This window comes from Galleria mellonella, unplaced genomic scaffold, assembly GCF_026898425.1.
Source record: "Galleria mellonella isolate WM207_F2 unplaced genomic scaffold, CSIRO_AGI_GalMel_v1 utg63, whole genome shotgun sequence".
In the NCBI taxonomy this organism is placed as follows: Eukaryota; Metazoa; Arthropoda; class Insecta; order Lepidoptera; family Pyralidae; genus Galleria; species Galleria mellonella.
Window position 1 is genome coordinate 10,404,698 of NW_026442130.1, and position 19,551 is coordinate 10,424,248.

The 19,551-nt window shown below is 37.3% G+C and overlaps 1 protein-coding gene and 7 non-coding genes across 8 annotated transcripts in view; 5 read left to right on the forward strand and 3 right to left on the reverse strand.

Annotated features, from left to right (window-relative positions):
• The window catches only part of LOC113521858 (dynein axonemal heavy chain 10), a 99,043-nt gene that overhangs the window by 2,408 nt on the left and 77,084 nt on the right, over positions 1-19,551 (reverse strand). The window contains exons 75-91 of the mRNA XM_052899772.1: positions 16,859-17,013; positions 15,871-16,089; positions 14,935-15,099; positions 14,369-14,477; positions 13,654-13,817; positions 12,781-12,876; positions 11,618-11,796; positions 10,179-10,338; positions 9,689-9,890; positions 7,849-7,991; positions 6,752-6,910; positions 5,651-5,822; positions 4,466-4,597; positions 3,669-3,683; positions 3,479-3,496; positions 2,303-2,462; positions 641-860 (exon numbers count right to left, since the gene is read on the reverse strand). Coding sequence (XP_052755732.1) covers positions 641-860; positions 2,303-2,462; positions 3,479-3,496; positions 3,669-3,683; positions 4,466-4,597; positions 5,651-5,822; positions 6,752-6,910; positions 7,849-7,991; positions 9,689-9,890; positions 10,179-10,338; positions 11,618-11,796; positions 12,781-12,876; positions 13,654-13,817; positions 14,369-14,477; positions 14,935-15,099; positions 15,871-16,089; positions 16,859-17,013 — 2,468 coding nt within the window. The remainder of the gene's footprint in view (positions 1-640; positions 861-2,302; positions 2,463-3,478; positions 3,497-3,668; positions 3,684-4,465; positions 4,598-5,650; positions 5,823-6,751; positions 6,911-7,848; positions 7,992-9,688; positions 9,891-10,178; positions 10,339-11,617; positions 11,797-12,780; positions 12,877-13,653; positions 13,818-14,368; positions 14,478-14,934; positions 15,100-15,870; positions 16,090-16,858; positions 17,014-19,551) is intronic.
• On the forward strand, positions 451-569 carry LOC113522010 (5S ribosomal RNA). The gene has a single exon (XR_003402382.1). It is a non-coding gene; the product is annotated as a 5S ribosomal RNA (ribosomal RNA).
• Positions 10,504-10,622, reverse strand: LOC113522018 (5S ribosomal RNA). Its single transcript, XR_003402390.2, has one exon. It is a non-coding gene; the product is annotated as a 5S ribosomal RNA (ribosomal RNA).
• On the forward strand, positions 11,374-11,492 carry LOC113522027 (5S ribosomal RNA). The gene has a single exon (XR_003402398.2). It is a non-coding gene; the product is annotated as a 5S ribosomal RNA (ribosomal RNA).
• On the forward strand, positions 11,947-12,065 carry LOC113522028 (5S ribosomal RNA). The gene has a single exon (XR_003402399.1). It is a non-coding gene; the product is annotated as a 5S ribosomal RNA (ribosomal RNA).
• On the forward strand, positions 14,596-14,714 carry LOC113522024 (5S ribosomal RNA). The gene has a single exon (XR_003402395.2). It is a non-coding gene; the product is annotated as a 5S ribosomal RNA (ribosomal RNA).
• On the reverse strand, positions 18,010-18,128 carry LOC113522025 (5S ribosomal RNA). Its single transcript, XR_003402396.2, has one exon. It is a non-coding gene; the product is annotated as a 5S ribosomal RNA (ribosomal RNA).
• LOC113522026 (5S ribosomal RNA) lies at positions 18,734-18,852 on the forward strand. Its single transcript, XR_003402397.2, has one exon. It is a non-coding gene; the product is annotated as a 5S ribosomal RNA (ribosomal RNA).

The window sequence follows — 19,551 nt, forward strand, 5'->3', positions numbered from 1 at the left end:
TCATCATCAAATTGGCTCGATGTTACATAAGTATTTCTACACAATCAGACACAATAAGAAGTTAAAAAATAGTCGGCAAATTTTGAACTGAAATATAAAATGACGTGTTGTAATTTGAAGTGTTCCTTTGTTTATGTTAAATTCCCAATTTGCAATACAGTGTAAAACACTAATAGTTAAAATAAATTTATAAAAAAAGCTATATATTTAATCCTTAAAACAATAAATGTGTAATTCAGCTTATTTGTAGATAACAAACAAACTCATCTTGATGTTTTAAGTAATCAACGGTATGGTATTTTAGGTGGAAAAATAGTAAGTGATGGTTATGCGGATGAAGTTGCGTGTAAAAGCTAGTTATAAATAGTTATTGTCAAAGAAAAAAAAAATCATATTATGATAAATCATAAAGTAAGTAACATTATAATCACAAAATTTAATAAATCGGTCGCCAACGTCCATACCACGTTGAAAACACCGGTTCTCGTCCGATCACCGAAGTTAAGCAACGTCGGGCGCGGTCAGTACTTGGATGGGTGACCGCCTGGGAACACCGCGTGACGTTGGCTTTTTTATAGATATTCTTCTAGATTCTTTTTTATTAATTTATCAGAAAAAAGAAACATGGCGAAGGACCGACCCAGTTTGTGTACTGCTTGGTGCGCGCAATGAAGTGGTCCATCCATCCGCCGAGCCGCTTGCACGTGGCGGGCGCGAGCTGCCGCCAAACGAGTGGCAGCTGCCCGTTGAACAGACTGTAGGCCACGTTGTCCAATACTGCATCCATGCCGATCTCGCCGGCCAGTGCCTTCCGCAGCAACGACAACGTGCTGTGCATGCGGCTGATTAGCCGGTTGAACCTACGTGTACACATACATTGATGGCATCACACGTCCAAATACTTTACACTAGTAGTAGTAAAGCCCATATTTCCCTTTTTAGTCCGTTTTTCTTTTCTCCATATTGCTAGAGAAATATATCCTGCCGTGTCGATGCCTCGGCATAGAATAGGCCTCCCCTTCCTTTCCCGTGGGTGTCGTAAGAGGCGACGAAGGTAACTTAATGGTCGAGGGATGGGTAGCAGCGTCCCTCTTAAAACATTACTAAAGGCTTGACTACGATTGCTAACATGCCTGCTAACCAACTGCTGCCAACGTGGTAACTACTAGCAACCCCCCCCCCCCTGATCTATGGGGGAGGCCTGTGGGCGGTTAATGGCTGAGATGATGATGATGAATATGTCCTATCAGATTGATCTCTACGCGGTCCTCTTTGGAAACCATTGTGGTTAATTCCTAGTGAATTTATCGCGGGCTAACTAACCTGAAGGCCTACCATGAAATGTTAAATTAAATAATGTTTAATTAAATGGAAATTTCAGGGCCGGACGAAACACAAATTTTATGTTAAAATTACATAATAGACACTGTTTAAAAATATTAAACATGTGATAATGTTGTTTATTTAAACTCTTATGGTTGGATTTATGACAAACAAAATGTTAAGCTCCATTTACTAGGCCGATTTCGGTATGAACAAAAAAATTAAATTGAATTCGAATATTCGGAATTTCATTTCACGGTAGATCCCCTGATCCTTACATATCATCTGTCAATATATATCTATCGACATCAGCTATATATTATATATCAATATACTGATAGCGCAAATGGAGTTGCAATCCCCTTTAAAAACACACATATGTGTTGCGCACGGCTTACGCACAACAATGGATGTGAAATGAAATATTTATTTGCTTTAGACAGATGTTTAACATAATAAAGGCCATGTGACGACAGAACTTTATGACATCTGTTTAATTGCCTTAAAATTGTAGGCATGCAAAATTAATTTATTGAATAAATTAAATCTTTTCTGTCGCATGGCCTTTAAAATATTAAAAGTCTGTTTAAAGCAAATATTTCATTTACTTTCATTTGTGAACGAAATCATGGTGAGGGTTTTTTAATGGATGACAATGGAATTGTAACTCCGTCTGGGCTAACGGTATACGCTGGCGAGGCAACAGTAAGGAATGATAGGTGAGGATGAAAAGACAGGCCAGTTAGCCTATCGTGATGAATGCACCTGGAATTAAGCACGATGGTTTCCATGGGGGACCACGTGGAGGTTGATCAGTCAGGCTATATTGCTAGCAATGAGACTGCTAGTTCGTATTACTAACAATCTTCCCCCGAAGGTGAGAGGATAGTAGCACGAATTTTAACACTTCGTGCGAGTGTGTCGCCTTCTAGTGTCTAGTCATATTCAATAAATAAAGTATGCGGCCTTAGCGGGTCACCTCTCGAGCTCCTGCAGCAGCACGACGAGCGTGGGCGTGATGTTCATCTCGAACTGCTTGCGCACGCGCCACACCTCGTACTGCGCGGGCAGCTTGCTCAGCACGTCCACCGCGATCGTGTCGATGAAGTCCTCGCGGCTCATCGCGCCACTACCTTCGCCTGGTTACACAGAATATAATTGTGTCACAAAAAAAACCGACCTCAACTATGACAAAAACTTGATTTAAAAACTAAACTACTGTTTTTTTTTTTTTTATAAAATGTCTATAGAACCAATCTCCGTATATCCTTTAAGATAATAAATAATTTTCCAAATCGGTTTACATTTGATGTAGTTATGATTAACCGTTCATTTTTTTAGTCGTTCAACTGATTTTAATGAAATATTGTAAATGTGTATTGTTTGCTCCAATTCGATTTAGTCTAATAAAAAAAATGTCCCGGTAGGTGGTGATAGGAAGCAAAATAACGTTTACCGGGTCATGATTAAATAAATTATGAAATTGACTTTTTTTATTGTGATTCTATCGCTTAGTTCGGAATATCGTTATATATTGAAAAAAACTTAACAAGAAACTCGACAACAGATATGTTATTTACAAGTTTGGAAATTTGATTGTACAACAAATATATAGCACATTAATAAAACATTTTATAAGCCACTATCAAATACCTACCAATACAGTATCTCTGACTATTGTTAAAATTTGGACAGCATAGGTTTTTTTTTTAATTTACTTGAGCAAAGACAACGATAGTCTGTTTAGATAGAACGTTATAAAAATGTTTGAATTCTCTAAATGAAATTAGTAACCAATCAAAGCATTTAGTCGATTTTTCATTTGTACTATAATTTTTTTAATGGGCGAAAATGGAATAGCAACCCAGCCTACGCCATCGGTATACGCTGGCGGGGCAATAGGATAAAGATGAACGTAGGTCAGTTGGCCCAATCCAAAAATTCCAAAATGACAAGAATTAAACTGGACAGTTTCCAGAGGAAACCGCGTGGAGGTCAACCTGATAGAATATATTGCTAGCAATGGGAGTGTTATAACTCATTACTAACAATACCTTTTCACCTCATGTGCTACTATTAGATATCAGCAAAGTGTCTTATTATTAGGTTCTAATGATATACTTAAAATATAAAATAAATCATTTTAGTTACTGACCTGACGCACCATCTCTCACTAGGAAGCATCCATGATAATGTTGTGTTTATATTAAAAAAATAATAATGTATCTTATTGCAAATACTTAATGGTCAATTACATTAGTTTTCATTTTTCGAAACAAAGCAACAATTTGTTAAGCAGACAGTACATAGATAGAGATATTTCCCACTATATAATAATTACTTACGTTCCGATTTTGTTACTGGCAGCGTAAAGTAAATGAAACATTAATTTAAAAAATAATAAAACACAACTTGTGTTTTATTGTGTACAAAATGTAGAAAAAAAATTAAATATTTATGGTCCCATCCTGACCACTATTACATGTAAATAATGTTCGTATGTTACTTCTGAACCCTTATACAAATCGACCAATCATTAAATTTGGTATCGTACGGTTTGGTACGTGGTAATCGTAATGCAATATAGATTTTTTGTGACAATATTAATTCGCTGTATACCTATATATGTATGCAATTTATAATAACTGATTGTGATTGAAGTAAACTTTGATGATCGTTGATGATCGAAATAGATGATTTTATAATTATACTTGCTTTTACACGCGACTTCGCCTGCGTGACGGAGATATGTTTTCTGACCGAGATAAAAAGTAGCCAAATCCTATAGTGATTGGTTAAGCGATTTAAGCGCTATAAGGTAACAAACAAACTCACTTTTACAATCATAGTAATAAGGATACCGCTATCATGTACACAAAATCATCGGAAACTAGTGTAAAATATTTTACCAATTAAATAATATAAATTTATCACTAAAAATCAAATTTTAATTTGCTAATGAAAGAGACGTGATATACGGTATCAATACATGCTACAATTAAAAATTAAATGCAAAAATTAAAAAAATAATAAAATTACATTGAAAACAGCCATCTTTTATGGACACTCCTGGTAATATGGCTGTTTCCTATAAACTTATAACAAACTCTAATTATAAAAAGTGACCAATGTGAACACTCACTGGTCTGTGGTTGTAGCTCGATGAGGTGTCCCCACATCTCGCGCACCGCCTGGCTGAAGTAGCCGATCTCCGCGTTGGGGTGTAGCCCGAACACCTCCGGCGTATTCGCCAACGGCAGGGTGTCGATGAAACCTGTCATATAATGTGAATGACGTATTGTTTTAATGGGATGGAAATGGAATGTTAACTCTTCCTGCGCTATCGGTATTCGCTAGATAATTGGTAAGGATTAAGTCAGATTAGTTCGCAGATTGTGGCGAATTCATCTGGAATTAACCACGATGGTTTTTACTTTTTTAATAGAATGGTAACCCCGCAATTGCTAACGATATACGCTGGCGCAGTACCATCGAGGGATGACAGGTGAGCATGAAAGATTAGACCACAATATGGTTTACAGGGGAACCACCGCGTGGAGGTCCACCTGATAGAGTACATTGCTAGCAATCATTAACAACCCCCTTCTCCCCCACAACTACAATGGTTTTCAGGGGGACCGCGTGGAGTTCAACTACTCGTATTGCTAGTAATGGGGTTCTCCCTCTAGTCGCTATATAGTTCCCTCAGTATATAGTTCCTTTCACAAGCTACGTATTTATTAGGCGTGTAGGTCCACGACATAAATTGGGTTACCCCTTCCTTTCCCGTGGGTATCGTAAAAGACGACTAAGGAAACTTATGGTTAAGGGATGGGCAGTAGCGTCCCTCTTAAAACACCAATAACCAAACTGCGGTGGCCAATCCGCCTGCCAAGCGTGGAAACTACTGGCAAAACCTCTCTTATCGGGGAGGCTATGTTCAGCAGTGGACAGTTAACAGTGGTAATATGGGCAACAGGGGGGGAGGGGGGGTTATTAATAATGCGGACTACCAGTCTCATTGTTAGCAATATGTCCAAAAAGGTCGACCTCCACGTGGTCCCCCCTGGAAACCATCGTTCTGAATTCCAAGTGAATTCATCACGATGGGCTTGATGACCTGCTTTTTCATTCTCACCATCTCTCACTGGTGCCCCGCCAGTGTATACCAATAGCGCAGGCACCCCGCCTGCGCTATCGGTATACACTACCATTCCAATATCATTCATTAAAAAAAAATATGGACAACAAAACATACCTAGAATATTAGTCTAAATTTTATGTTACAATGTTTTCTCTTAATTGTTTATTTGACAACATCGCTAACCGATATAGTCGTCTCGCTCGCCCTCTGGCGGTATCACGTAGTCGAACGTGGCGTCGTGGTAGAAGTGGAACGGCTGGAACTTGTCGAACAGGAACTCGCCCATGTACTCGTCCATGTAGGTGCGCACCACGCGACGGTCGAAGTCGTCGATCACTCGCCCGCCGTACATCACCTGATCACAGTTCACATTACAATATCTATTATGCGGATAGTCCGTTATTAAGGGGTATTAGTAACTCATTACAAGCAAATACAGTATATTGACAGTATATCACAGCTGAACATAGGCCCTCCCCTATAGACTCCCATAAGGAACGGTCCTGAGCCAACTGCATCCAATGACTCCCTGCAATGTATTTCAGGTCGTCACTCCATTTAGTAGGTGATCTTTTGCCCTTACGGGGTCGCCACTCAAGAACCTTTCTTCCCCGTCTGTTGACTGTTCTTCGAGCTATGTGACCAGCCCATTGCCACTTCAGCTTACTTATCCTTCGGGTTATGTCGGTTATTTTGGTTCTTTTGAGGATATCCTCGTATCGGATTCTATATATTCCATATACATAGTAATATTATCTATTAGATTAATCTTTATGTCTCTCGAACGTCTCTGGGAGCTACCATGGTTAATTTTAAATGAATTCGTGACGGTGGGCCTACTGACGTGCTTCCAACGTGTATTAATTATCCCTTATGTTAAACCGATAAAGCCAGCATTTACCAGGTAGCATAGCACAAGTAGCATTTACATCATATATTTTTTAAAAAGAAATTATCATATGTGTAGAGAGGGGATTATTAGTAACAGGGACTTTTTTTTGATGGGTGAAAATAGTATGGTAACCCCGCCTGCGCTAACAGGATACGCTGGCGGAGCAACAGTGAAGGATGATAGATGAGCATGAAAACAGGCCAGTTAGCCATCATGATGAATTCATCAGGAATTAATCATGATAGTTTCTAGGAAGAACCGCGAGGAGGTCGACCTGGTTGGGTATATTGCTAGTAATGGGATTCTCAGTCTCCATTACACCCAGTAAAAGGGACTACCTACTTCATTGTTGGCGTTTGACACGAGCGTGTAACGGGTTAATATATCTATACCTCTCCGAAGAGGTACTTGAGTGTAGCCCAGGGTATCGGCCCATTGGTGGCGGCGCAGCGGTCCAGGTAGCACTGCAGGATCTGCATGCTCACCACGAAATCCGACTCGCTGAAGTCGTACGCTATATTCCAACCAATTTTGTCATACTTGCGACGTTCCTGCAATGACAAAAGTTGTAGAATTCTCGACAAAAAAAAAACAGATTGATGTAATTATATATGCACTATGTGTTTTTTAACAACCACGTTGTTTATATTCATAGGTCTTTATTGTTGTTTGCTTGATTGCTATTTCATGTTTTAATTAATTACATTGTTTTTTATACCACTGAGGTGGCAAACAAGCATACGGCTCACCTGATGGTGAGCGGTTACCGTCGCCTAGGAACGCCTGCAATACCAGAGGCATTACGCGCGCGTTGCTGACCCTAAAGAAACCTGTTCATCCCTGTTTTTTAAAGAGCTCCATGCTGTAATCTTTTGGAAAAACTGTTCGTTACTGACAACTTATTCACTATTTAAGTTTTAATTATTTTATAATTATTCTAATTATGTTTCTTTTAGGCAACTTCGAGTGGCAAACAAGCTGACAGTCCACTTTATGAAAAGCGGTAATCGCCGCCTCCTTATAGCTAAACGTGAACAGCATTATGAACATCACAAAATATGACGATGCCTAAAACCGACAATTTCTGTTATTTTTTTTTTTAAATTCAACTGCGATAATGGCAAATATGTTCTCCTTTAACCAAAGGTTGTCTGTAAGAGATTGCCATAGCGATAAAACCGCTTTTTGTACCTTTATATGTATATTACAATCTGTATTTATGTTACTGTATTTAACATGAATTGTTCAATTGTCATTGTATATCTTTGTTTATGGTGCAATAAAGGGTTAAATAAATAAATAAAATAAATATGTATCTTGGGTACACTGCCTTGGTGTGGTGCGTTGGGGGATTACTTATAATTAGTATTTAAGGAATTTTATATTAACTTTAAGTTATTGTTTTTATATAATAATTAAAATAAATATGTTCATGTTTGTTACAACAAATCGGTCACCTTTATTGCTTAATAAATTACAAAAGCGATACCTGCACCACTGCATGGAAGAACGCGAGCACGTATACGAGCTTCTTGAAATGCGGATGCGGACACTCCTCAAGTGCGTGCGCGCGCATCTTGAAGTATGTGTTTCGCAGGTTCAACTTCAGTCCGTTAGGGGGCTCCGTCACCACTGGGACAGATAATATAATACTACTAGCTAAATCAACAAACGTTTTGCCACTTATCGCGACCTATTGAATCCATTGTCTTATTGGGTTAAAAATTATCCTATCTCTCTAGCAGGAGCAAAAAATTTTATTAAAATCGCATTTCATTAAAGAAAAACTAACAGCTAGTATATTTCATAATAAAAAAAAGAACAGATTATTTACAAAGATCGCCTGCGCTATCGGCAGAGTACTAGTGAGGGACGGTGAAGTACTTTTTTTAGTGGGTGAAGATGAAATGGTAACCGCCTGCACTATCGGTATATGCTGGCGGGGCACCAGTGAGGAGTGATAGGTGAGGAAGAAACAGGTTACTTGACCCACTCTGACGAATTCAACTAGAAATAAACACGACGGTTTCCGAAGGAACCACGTGGAGGTCGACCTGATAGGGTATATTGTTAGTAATGGGGCTATAATAGATCTGTTACACCTCATTACTAACAATCCCTTTTCCTTCCCAGGAGTGTGAAGTTTTTTTTTATGGGTGAAAATGGTATGGTAACCCCGCCTGCGATAACGGGATACGCTGGCGGAGCACAAGTGAAGGGTGATAGATAAGAATGAAAATAGACCAGTTAGCCCATCATGATGAATTCATCAGGAATTAACCATGATAGTTTCCAGGGGGAACCGCGAGGAGGTCGACCTGGTTGGATATTGGATATTGCTAGTAATGGGATTCTCAGTCTCCATTACTAACAATCCCTTTCCCCCCAGGAGTGTGAAGTTAGGTTAGGTTGTCTATCATGACGAATGTAACATACACAGGAATTAAACACAATGGTTTCCGGGCAATAACAATATTTTTTACTGTTTTGGAAATACCCCATCCAGTTTTAAACTAAGCAAATATTATGTTATATATTTTAAACAACTGATAATATATACTTGTTAATATATGTATACTAACAATATATTTATATCCATAAATAGAAAACCTTCAGATTAATTCAAACACTTTTAACTACAAACGTTTGTTTGCACGGGTCTTAAACTATCAGACATCAAGGTTGCTACCAATCATTACTAATATTATAAATCTGAAAGATAGTTTGTTTATTTTTTAGTATAGCGCATTAAAGGTTTAATCAATCACTATGAAATTTGATATACACGTACTATATGGAATGGAAAATGTCATAATTAGATCAGTCGTTATCTGTCCACTGCGGAGAACATAAGACTCCTCCATTGACTAGTTTTCTAGGAATTTTGCCAGTAGATACCACGTTTGGCAGGCGGTTTGGCAACCGCAGTTTGGCTTTTGGTGATGTTTTAAGAGGGGTGTTGCTGTATATCACTCGACCATTAAGTTCCCTTAGTCGGAAAAGGAAGGGGTGGCCTATTCTATGCCGGGACCACATGGCAGATGGAAAGGGATTATCCCAGCTACGCGAAGTCTCGTCACAGGTAAAGTTAGTACTAGTTAGATGAATATATATATATATATTCATCTAACTAGTACTAACTTTATATATATATTTATTTATTTATTTATTTTGGTATATTTTTAATGGCCCATCCGGCAGTGCAACATTGATAGGTTGTTTATTAGTTTATCCGGAAAGCTAAGTCAGAGGCTTTGTACAACAAAGGTGGCCTAAAAACTCTTGACACTAGAGGGTGTTAATCTTACGTGAGTACTGGAGTTACCCACCTTTGAGCGACTTCTGCAATATTCCGATTGGGAAAGTTGGCGTGGGGTCCGTGGTCAGCCAGAGCCGGTACTCAGGGTGCGGCTTTTCCATCAGCTCGAGCTGTTTTTCTAACTCGCGTAGGAACGACACCAGTAAATGGCAGTTCTGCAGTATCAGCCATTGTCCGTGAGAGATAGCGCCCTCGAGTAGCGCCAGTGCCGCCTGATACATCAATCAGACCAACTAAACTAAATTTCAAACCATATTTATCGATCGATATTTCAAACTAGTGGTGTGTAACATATAGCAATATCTACATAAGGCGAAGTGACTTTATGTGTAATTTAAGGCGAAAAGGTAGTAAAAACACACTATGAGTATAATTTTTCATGCAAATTGATTTCAATAGGGGTTTTAACGTTATTGGGAAATTTTTTACTCGTGTGAAGCCAGGACGGGTCATTAATTTAATTATAAAAATTAAACTACAATATGGGGTATGGTGCTAACCCCTTCCTGTCCTTGCCCCAGCGAGAGGTACTTGAACTTGCCACCGCCAAAGCCGCATCGGTCCGCCAACTTCATGAGGTCCGCTGTGGGGTCTGAACCCGGACTCAGAATGAACACCACTGGCGTGTATGGGGTCGTTTGTTCTACTATCATGTCTAAACTGAAATGGCGTGTACGTAAAGAGTTAATAAATAACTTATTAAAATGAAATAATAATTAGAATAAAATGAATAAAAATGGGAATTGGCATTATTCTTGTCAGCGCCATTAATAAATTTAAATATTGAAATATAAAAGATGTTTAAAGTAACATAAAATGGCAAAAAGCCAACGTCACGCGGTGTTCCCAGGCGGTCACCCATCCAAGTACTGACCGCGCCCGACGTTGCTTAACTTCGGTGATCGGACGAGAACCGGTGTTTTCAACGTGGTATGGACGTTGGCGATTAGTTATTTGAATATAAATATCACTTTATAATAAAATATTTTAACACATGATAATATAGAAATTAATAATAGTGTATATGTAAACCGCGAACAAATGTATATGCCCACTTTCATTCGCAGCTTAGACTGCATGACCGGTAGCAGTATGATTCGTGCGATCTTCACTGTGTGACCATGCGGTCCACTTGTGGTGTCATCCGCAGCGACCGGTCAGTCTCGATACCGAGGAACACACTGTGCGCCTCACATTTAATGGGTTGCCCACGGAGGCAGAGGCGGCGGGTGAGTAGTGCCACAGTCTTTTTCAGATTAATGGCGGTGCGCCACTTGTCTAGTCATTCAGGGAAGCATTCCAGCAAACACTGCATCTTACGTGTAAACTTAAAAGTAATATTCGATAAAATAATGTAATGTAAATGACTTTATGATATTTAATATGTTTCATGAAGTGAAATTTACTTATTTATAAAGATTAAATATCTGCGATGTAATAAACAAAAGAAAATATTGTGATAAAAATATTAAAATGAATATTTGCCAACGTCCATACCAATACAATTGCTTCACGACAAAACAACGAATGGGACAGAGGTACTCGAGCAGACAGTATTTGTATAAAGTCTTCTTTTGGCATTAATGAAATCTAATTTGTCCCAAGAAAAAAAATATATGTTTCCAAAAAATAAATATTTGTGATATATAATAAACAAAAGACAACATTGTGATAAAAATATTAAATTAAACAGTCGCCAACGTCCATACCACGTTGAAAACACCGGTTCTCGTCCGATCACCGAAGTTAAGCAACGTCGGGCGCGGTCAGTACTTGGATGGGTGACCGCCTGGGAACACCGCGTGACGTTGGCTTTTTTTTGCACTTTGAGTTGTGCATTTAAGTATGTCTAGTAATATCTTTTTAATTCAAATTAGGACTACGATCAAATTATATCCAATTGAACGGTGTCAGTTTTTACGAGACACAAGCTACTGACCTGATGACCGGCGGCGTAATGTACTCCTCGCCCATGGTAACGGTGATGTAGTCTGTGATGGCGCGGTAGATGCGGTCGACGCGGAAGCATCGCAGTAACATCAGCAGCTCGAACGGTTGCACCCGCTCACGGTATCCGTTTGGCACCTCCAAGGACTCGGGCGTGTCGCTGTCGAACCACTGGCGGCCATACAATATATTTATTTAATAATCTTTACGACTTTGTGCTGTTACGTGGATAATAAAATACAAGGTTGTGTCTTCTCCGTTCCAAATATAATATAATTGGTTGAAAGATATATATTGAAAGAAAAATTTAAAATTACTGTCGCCAACGTCCATACCACGTTGAAAACACCGGTTCTCGTCCGATCACCGAAGTTAAGCAACGTCGGGCGCGGTCAGTACTTGGATGGGTGACCGCCTGGGAACACCGCGTGACGTTGGCTTTTTTATTTTCGATATTTTTCTTGATTCATTCTAGTTTTTTAAATTAATTTATTACTTTTTTTATTACTATCTTGTTCATTGAGAACCCGTTATTATTATTGAGAACTAAATTTTGCATATAACTTTAATTTTTTTTGTTATGTCTATAATTTCTGTCGCTATTTTTATGCAACGACCTTCTAATGTGTGAATTAAACTACCTATATATAGAGTTCTACATTTTATTATATACTTTGGGGGGGGGGGGGGGGGGGGGGGGGGGGGGGGTTCCCCTAAAGTATATAATAAAAGCAAAAATGTATAACTATGTATAAAAAATATATGATGTCCTGTATGGTATTTAATTCACTCTTATTGTGTCATTCTTCTTTGCCACGACCCTCAGCGATATCCTTTGTAAAATACAGTAACATGCCCCTAGTGTGCTCGTTCTCAAATATGTGTTCAATGTTATTTTCCGATAATGTTTCTTCTATCCGACACTCACAGTCATAACGGGTTTTGGAAATCTTGGGCATTATAAGATGGTATGCTGTATGGTTTAACTTTAAGTTAACCCACGGTCAAATTACTTATTCTATGTGTTTTATAACAGATAAAAATACGAGTGGTAACTCCGTCTGCGCTGTTGGTTTAGAATGGTTTTTTACTAATGAGATTACAAGTATCCAATACTAGCAATTTCCTTTTAAGATGATTACATTAAATGTTTACCTCTTGCCAGATATTGACACTGCTGGTAATGTGATCAGGCAACTCGCCAAAGGACTCTGGGAAGTCGACGCTTAATTTCATTATATCTTGCCATCCCTGGAGAAATAATAATGCAGTTAAGTTATAAAAAATTAATTTAATAAAATTTAGTGCCAGTCAAATATAGGTAGAAGCCTGAAATTTCGTATGGGACTTCTAAAAATGAGGTAGGTGGGCAATAATAAAATTATTTACACAGAGCGATCTAATGTCAAACTAAACATAACTTATTCTATGGGTACTAAACAATTAATAGAAATACATATGCAAACTTTTTGTAAATACGAAAAAAGCTCAGATCAAGCGGTTAAAGCGGTTGTATATTACGCGTATGGAATTCCCAACCACAGGAAGATGAGACAGTATATTAAACCAAGGCACAAATAATATAATACTATACAAGACCGGGGGAGAAAGAACTGTTAGTAATGGGAATTAACAACACCATTGCTAGCATTACACTATCAGGTCGAATTCCGTGCGGTTCCGCCTGGAAAACATCGCGATTTCGTTGAAATCGTCACGATGGGCCTACTGACCTGCTTTATCCTCACCTACCATCATCTCTTACTGGTGTCCCGATAACGTATACGGATGACGCAGGTGGAGTCACCGCTACATAAACAACGCTGACATTTTCTGTGGAAATTGTTATAGGAACGGAGACGATAGTGGTTCGTGCGAAATTAAAACCAATTTGACTAAGTATGGATATTTAGAATCTATTTTCTGTCTCTCTAACTATATCAGTATAAGAGAATCATATTAAATTCTGAATTCCCTAAACACATATCTCTATATATGCCTAGGTAGGTATTTCTATATATTTCTTACCTGCGACGGTATCCAAGAGGCGGGACACGCTCGCAACGATTTCTCTAGCGAGACGTTACCCTTGATGAAGAAGTCCAACTGTGCCTGGCTCACGTTACCCTCACTCTGTTCCAACTTTATATCCATTTGGAACGAGAAGAGAAGCTTGTGACGCTCAAATATACCTGCAAGTGTATGATAGTATAAAATTTTTACTTAAAACAGTTTCTTATAATAATTACTACAAAATATTATAAATTCATCACAATGGGCCAGTTGACCTGCTTTCATTTTCACTTGTCATCCCTCGCTTGTACCCTGCCAGCGTAAACCGATAGCGCAGGCGGAGTAACTATATATGTATATTGTAGTTAGAATACCTATATATTGCCTCAATAACGAACATATTAAATATCGGTATCTAATATACATATAATATCGAAACACCCGATCGAAATGAATCCGACTGGTATGGGCGATGTCGAAATGGGTAACGACCTTTTCTTCCACTATCAGGCTACGGTAACCACTTACCATTAGGTGGGCCGTATGCTTGTTTGCCACCTCAGTGGTATAAAAAAAATAATTGTCCGGAGGAATCCCATATATAGATATCGGAGCAATACCGATTGAACTCGTGATTAATTTTTATTTACAAAAGTTTGTATACAAAGTAATTAAGAGGCCTTCCACTCTAAAAGTCGTGACGTTGCGATCATCTATCTCATTGACTTACCGGTGCACCCGTAGTCGTATACATTCTTAGTGAGCATATCGATGATATTCCTCAAACGTTTCACCAAGATGACGTTTGGCATCGCTTTGCGTAACGAGAACGAGAATACCTGTGTAAATTATAAATAAATTATTACTTGTCATAAAGAAGAAAATTATTTTTTATTACGTCATGAGACGCAGGTATGAGTAAGTAATATTATAATCACAAAATATAACAAATCGGTTGCCAACGTCCATACCACGTTGAAAACACCGGTTCTCGTCCGATCACCGAAGTTAAGCAACGTCGGGCGCGGTCAGTACTTGGATGGGTGACCGCCTGGGAACACCGCGTGACGTTGGCTTTTTTATCGATATTTTTATATCAATATTTTAGTAATGAAAGTATTATTGTAAATTGTCAATCTATGTTTTTTTTTTTTTTAATAATTTAAAAATACGAAGATGTTGGTGGAGCAAATATTCTATACGAGGAAAAATATGTACTAAGTAATAATACTAACATTTCTCTCTGCTTAGCCTACACTGCAAGGGACTTGACGTTAAGATAAATAGAATACTAACATCTAAATAGGACGAGAGCGAGTACTGGTACATGCTGTTGACGCCCGCCATGTCGGATAGTACGAAGAACAGTATGGATCCGCGTTTGGCGACCGGCCGGTATCCGTCACGTAGAATTTCTATGTCTTTTGTTGTAGCTTCGGCGAGCTCCAATTTTTCCATTACCTAGAAATAAAATATATAAAAAAAAAATATTACATAATCACATCGATTACTTTGTTCTCAATTCTTCAAGATATAATACATATCCTAGTGTGTTAGTGAATTTTGATTAAGAACAAAAAGAAGAGTTAAGAAGCAGAATGATTTTTTTTTCTATATCACGCTAATATCCGGGATCGTTCAATCGATTTTAATGAAAATTGGAAATTTATACTCCTACTTTTTTTATATTTAGAATGATGAACAAACTGATGTCTAACCTGATGGAAAGTAGTAACCGTCATCTATAGACATGAACACAGAATGTACTGTATTGTGACACATGTATTGTCATTCTATTTTATGATAAAAAGAAGTATCTTAAAGGATTCGAGTCCATTACGCTATAGGAGATATATTATTACCTGATTCCTCATAATCATCGGCTTTTGAACAATATGTAATGTAAGAATTGTTGCAAGTAAGAACGTGCATATATATTGCGCGGACGAATGATTGCATACTTTAATTAAAAAGGCGTTTTTTGATACATCGTAAACTAATGTAGATGTTTGTGAAGAAAAAAGTTTCAATATAAAACCAGAAACACGTTTGCGGGGTACATGTTTTATAGATCTGTCATAAACGATCAACGTATTAGTTCACTAACAGAGCACTTTTTAAATCAATAATCAGAAACATTGAAAATTGTTCAAATGTTTTTGAAAAATTTCCAGATAATTGTGAAGTTGTCACACTTCGGTAAGCTAAAGGATTAATGTTTTTAAGATATACCTCTGCAGCTTTTGACTTGGTGTTCTCTAGCGTGTTGACGAGCTCCACATTGTCGAGCATGTTACCCGTGGAGGTGGCCAGTTCTCGTAGCAGCGAGTCCTCCAATCCGGACAGCAGGCTCTTGTTGGCGCTGGTCTCGATGATCAAACTCTCGCGTTGTTCCTCCAAGTCGGCGCGCTCCGCTCGAACTACCACGCTGAGGAGCTGGTCTTCTAAGCCCTAATTGATTATATAGTCAAATATATCGATTGAATGAGTATTACAGTAATTCACCATAACACGGTACGATATCGTACGATTTCATCGTTGTGTATGTAATTTTATTAAACAATTTTCTGTGACGATATCATGAACATGTACGAAAATTTAAAAGCGTCTTTTTATAATTGTATACTTTGTCTTATCTTTTTTTTTAATTGTTTTATTATTATTTTTTGTTATGCAGCTTTTCCTGCACATTTGTTGCCATAAAAAACTCAAATTGGAAATAAGACTTTGAAAACGATACGATTTTATTTTAAAATGAGCTTGCTTTTTTCTTAAAAAAAATATTCAAATATAAGCTACGTCCTGTAGCTTAGCGGACGTGAATAAGGGTAAAATGTATGTGTTAATCCCTCCAGGGTGGTCCAATAATGTACCAAATTTTATCCAAAACACTCACAATTAAATAACAAATAATTTCATACTCGTAATACTTACTGTATAATTAGAAGGAAAGGGATTAATAGTAATGTGGATTTCCAGTCTGATAGGTTGATCTCCGCATGGTTCCTCCTGAAAACTATTGTGCTGAATTTCAGGTGTATTCATCACGATGGACTAACTGACTTGCCCTTTCCTTCTCACTTATAATCCCTCACTGGTGCCCTGCCAGCGTTTACCGTTAGTGCAGGCGGAGTTTTACTTTCCATTATTATCCATTAAAAAACTATATAACTAGTGTGGAATTTAGTTCGATTAAATACTTACTTATTTACATACTAACCTGTACTGTGACAGTGTAGTTGATAACGACAGCTTTCGCGTACGCGGCGGGGTTGAACTGAGGGTTAGCCAGTTTTGTGGTCAGGTACATACGAAAGTTTGGATCGTAATCGACTTCTGAACTGCCCAGCATTACGAATGTGCGACCACTTTCCACTAAAAAAATATATATGATTCATTAAATAAAATAAAATTAGTAAAAAATCAATGTCACGCGGTGTTTTCAGGTGGTTACCCATCCAAGTACTGACTGCGCCTGACGTTGCTTAACTTCGATCGGACGAGAGCCGGTGTTTTCAACGTCTGGAGATATGGACATTGGTAATTCACTTATAGGTTCTATTATATACTTGGTATTTTAAAATTATATTTAACTGGCTGACCGGGCAAACGTTGTTTTGTCCTTTATAGGTCACTTAACAGAATAAAAATATCCTTTCAAGTTAGAACAATAATAAACATTTGCAAAATTTCATAAAATCTATTAAGGAATTTCGGAGATAAGCGTGAACGAACATCAAGACATGGGAAATAAAATACAGATATAAATGCAATTTTCAGTAAACATTTTATTTATATATTCTATTCTATTTATTTGACTAGAAAGCCTTATTTAATTTCTGTAAGCATGTATTTGGCAACACGATTCCCGTTTTCTACAGGACAGGATCAGTCTAGTGTAGGAATCAATGTTAAACTTTGTGCTTATAAAAACATACTTTGCTAATAAATACATTTTTACATTTTATATTTTATTTGTATATTATTATCATCATTTTATGTTATTTATGTATTAATTGGGTAAAGATATTATTATTATTATTAGCTGATTGGTAAAGAATGCTACTAGCATTAACGCCATCTTTTGGTCCCTATTTTCTTTGGGGTCAATAAAATTATTTAAATAAATAAATCATTTAACTTCATTCCAAGAGATAATAATATCACAATTTGACTGACTTTTGTTTAGTACATAATCACGGATCATAATATGTAGTTACTAGGTATGTAAGCTCAAGTTAATTTGACTTTTAATAGTGATCTTTCCATGAAGGGTATCATATCTACCAAGTCGTAAATGTTATTAAAATATAAAAAAGAGGGTTAAAAACTCTTGTAAACTCTTGTTACAAAAATAAAGTGGAACAAAAAAGCCAACGTCACGCGGTGTTCCCAGGCGGTCACCCATCCAAGTACTGGCCGCGCCCGACGTTGCTTAACTTCGGTGATCGGACGAGAACCGGTGTTTTCAACGTGGTATGGACGTTGGCGATTAGTTATTTGAATAACGTCTTCGCATAGCGTATTATATTATCTGTGACATAGCTATAAAATTTTATTTTTATATGTACAACTAGGTTATTGTTCGCTACTTTATACGCGTGGATTTCAGAAAAACCAATGAATACTTCACTTGTAAATGGCGTATCAAGATCAAATATACACCAATTTTTTAGAGACCCCCCCTTCTGGAATACAGCTGAGAATATCGCATCCAATTTTTTGTAGTAGTTTTTGCGTGATGTAGGAATAAATATACAGACAGACGGATAGACAAAATAAAAATTTGTATAATTTTTCTTAAACATTTCTCACTTACAGACATCATCTAGTTACAATTTTATTATTAGTACGATTTTGAATTATTCAAGGTAACACTAATTTGTTAATTTAGTACAATGACTTTATGCAAACATGTTAGTGCATAAAATTATCTACAACAATAGATAACATTATACCAACTACAGCGAATTTGGTACTATTTATATCATATATACCTGTTTACTTATAACACTTTTATTTTGTTATTTTAATTTCATAACTGTTTAGTTAATCGGCATCACATAATAAAACTGAATTATTGATTAATCCTATCGCCAACGTCCATACCACGTTGAAAACACCGGTTCTCGTCCGATCACCGAAGTTAAGCAACGTCGGGCGCGGTCAGTACTTGGATGGGTGACCGCCTGGGAACACCGCGTGACGTTGGCTTTTTGTCCACTTTATTTGTAAGAAAAGATTACAATATTTTCAACCCTATTTTTTACTCCTTATTAATGTTTAAATCTGACGATGACACTGCTCGTAGAATGACAATTCAAAAGATGTCCTAAAATAAAGAAATTATTTAACCACATTGGAAAATGAAACTACTTAAATAACAGACAGAAAGAAAAAAAAATACAAAAAAAATATTGAAAATAAATACACAAAATTAAAGGATGTTTTGTATGTATGCACTAATTTAAATTAATATATTTTTTATGCAACTTAGAATGTTAAACAAGTTAACGGCCTGTCTGATGGAAAGTGGTAACCGTCGTCTATGAATAATGAACCGTACCATTGACATTTTTTTAGAACTTTGAGGGTTTATGTAGTTCTCTATGTCTAGTAATAAAAAAAGATAATATTTCTATGAAAAATCTACATAATTATGTATTTACTGTCAATAGAAAATAGTGTGTCGCCCATGATACGCTTCGCCCGTTGCCATTCCTGAGGACTAAGATGTTATGCCTTTGTACTTTGTAATTTCTTTGCTATATCCAGTCCTTTTAATCGGAACAATCAAGCAAATACAACTGTTTCACGGCAGAAACACGAATGGGACCGAGGTACTCAAGCAGATCGACTCTTGTACAAAGTTTTTCTTTGGTATTAATGACGTCTAATCTGTCCCACGAAAAA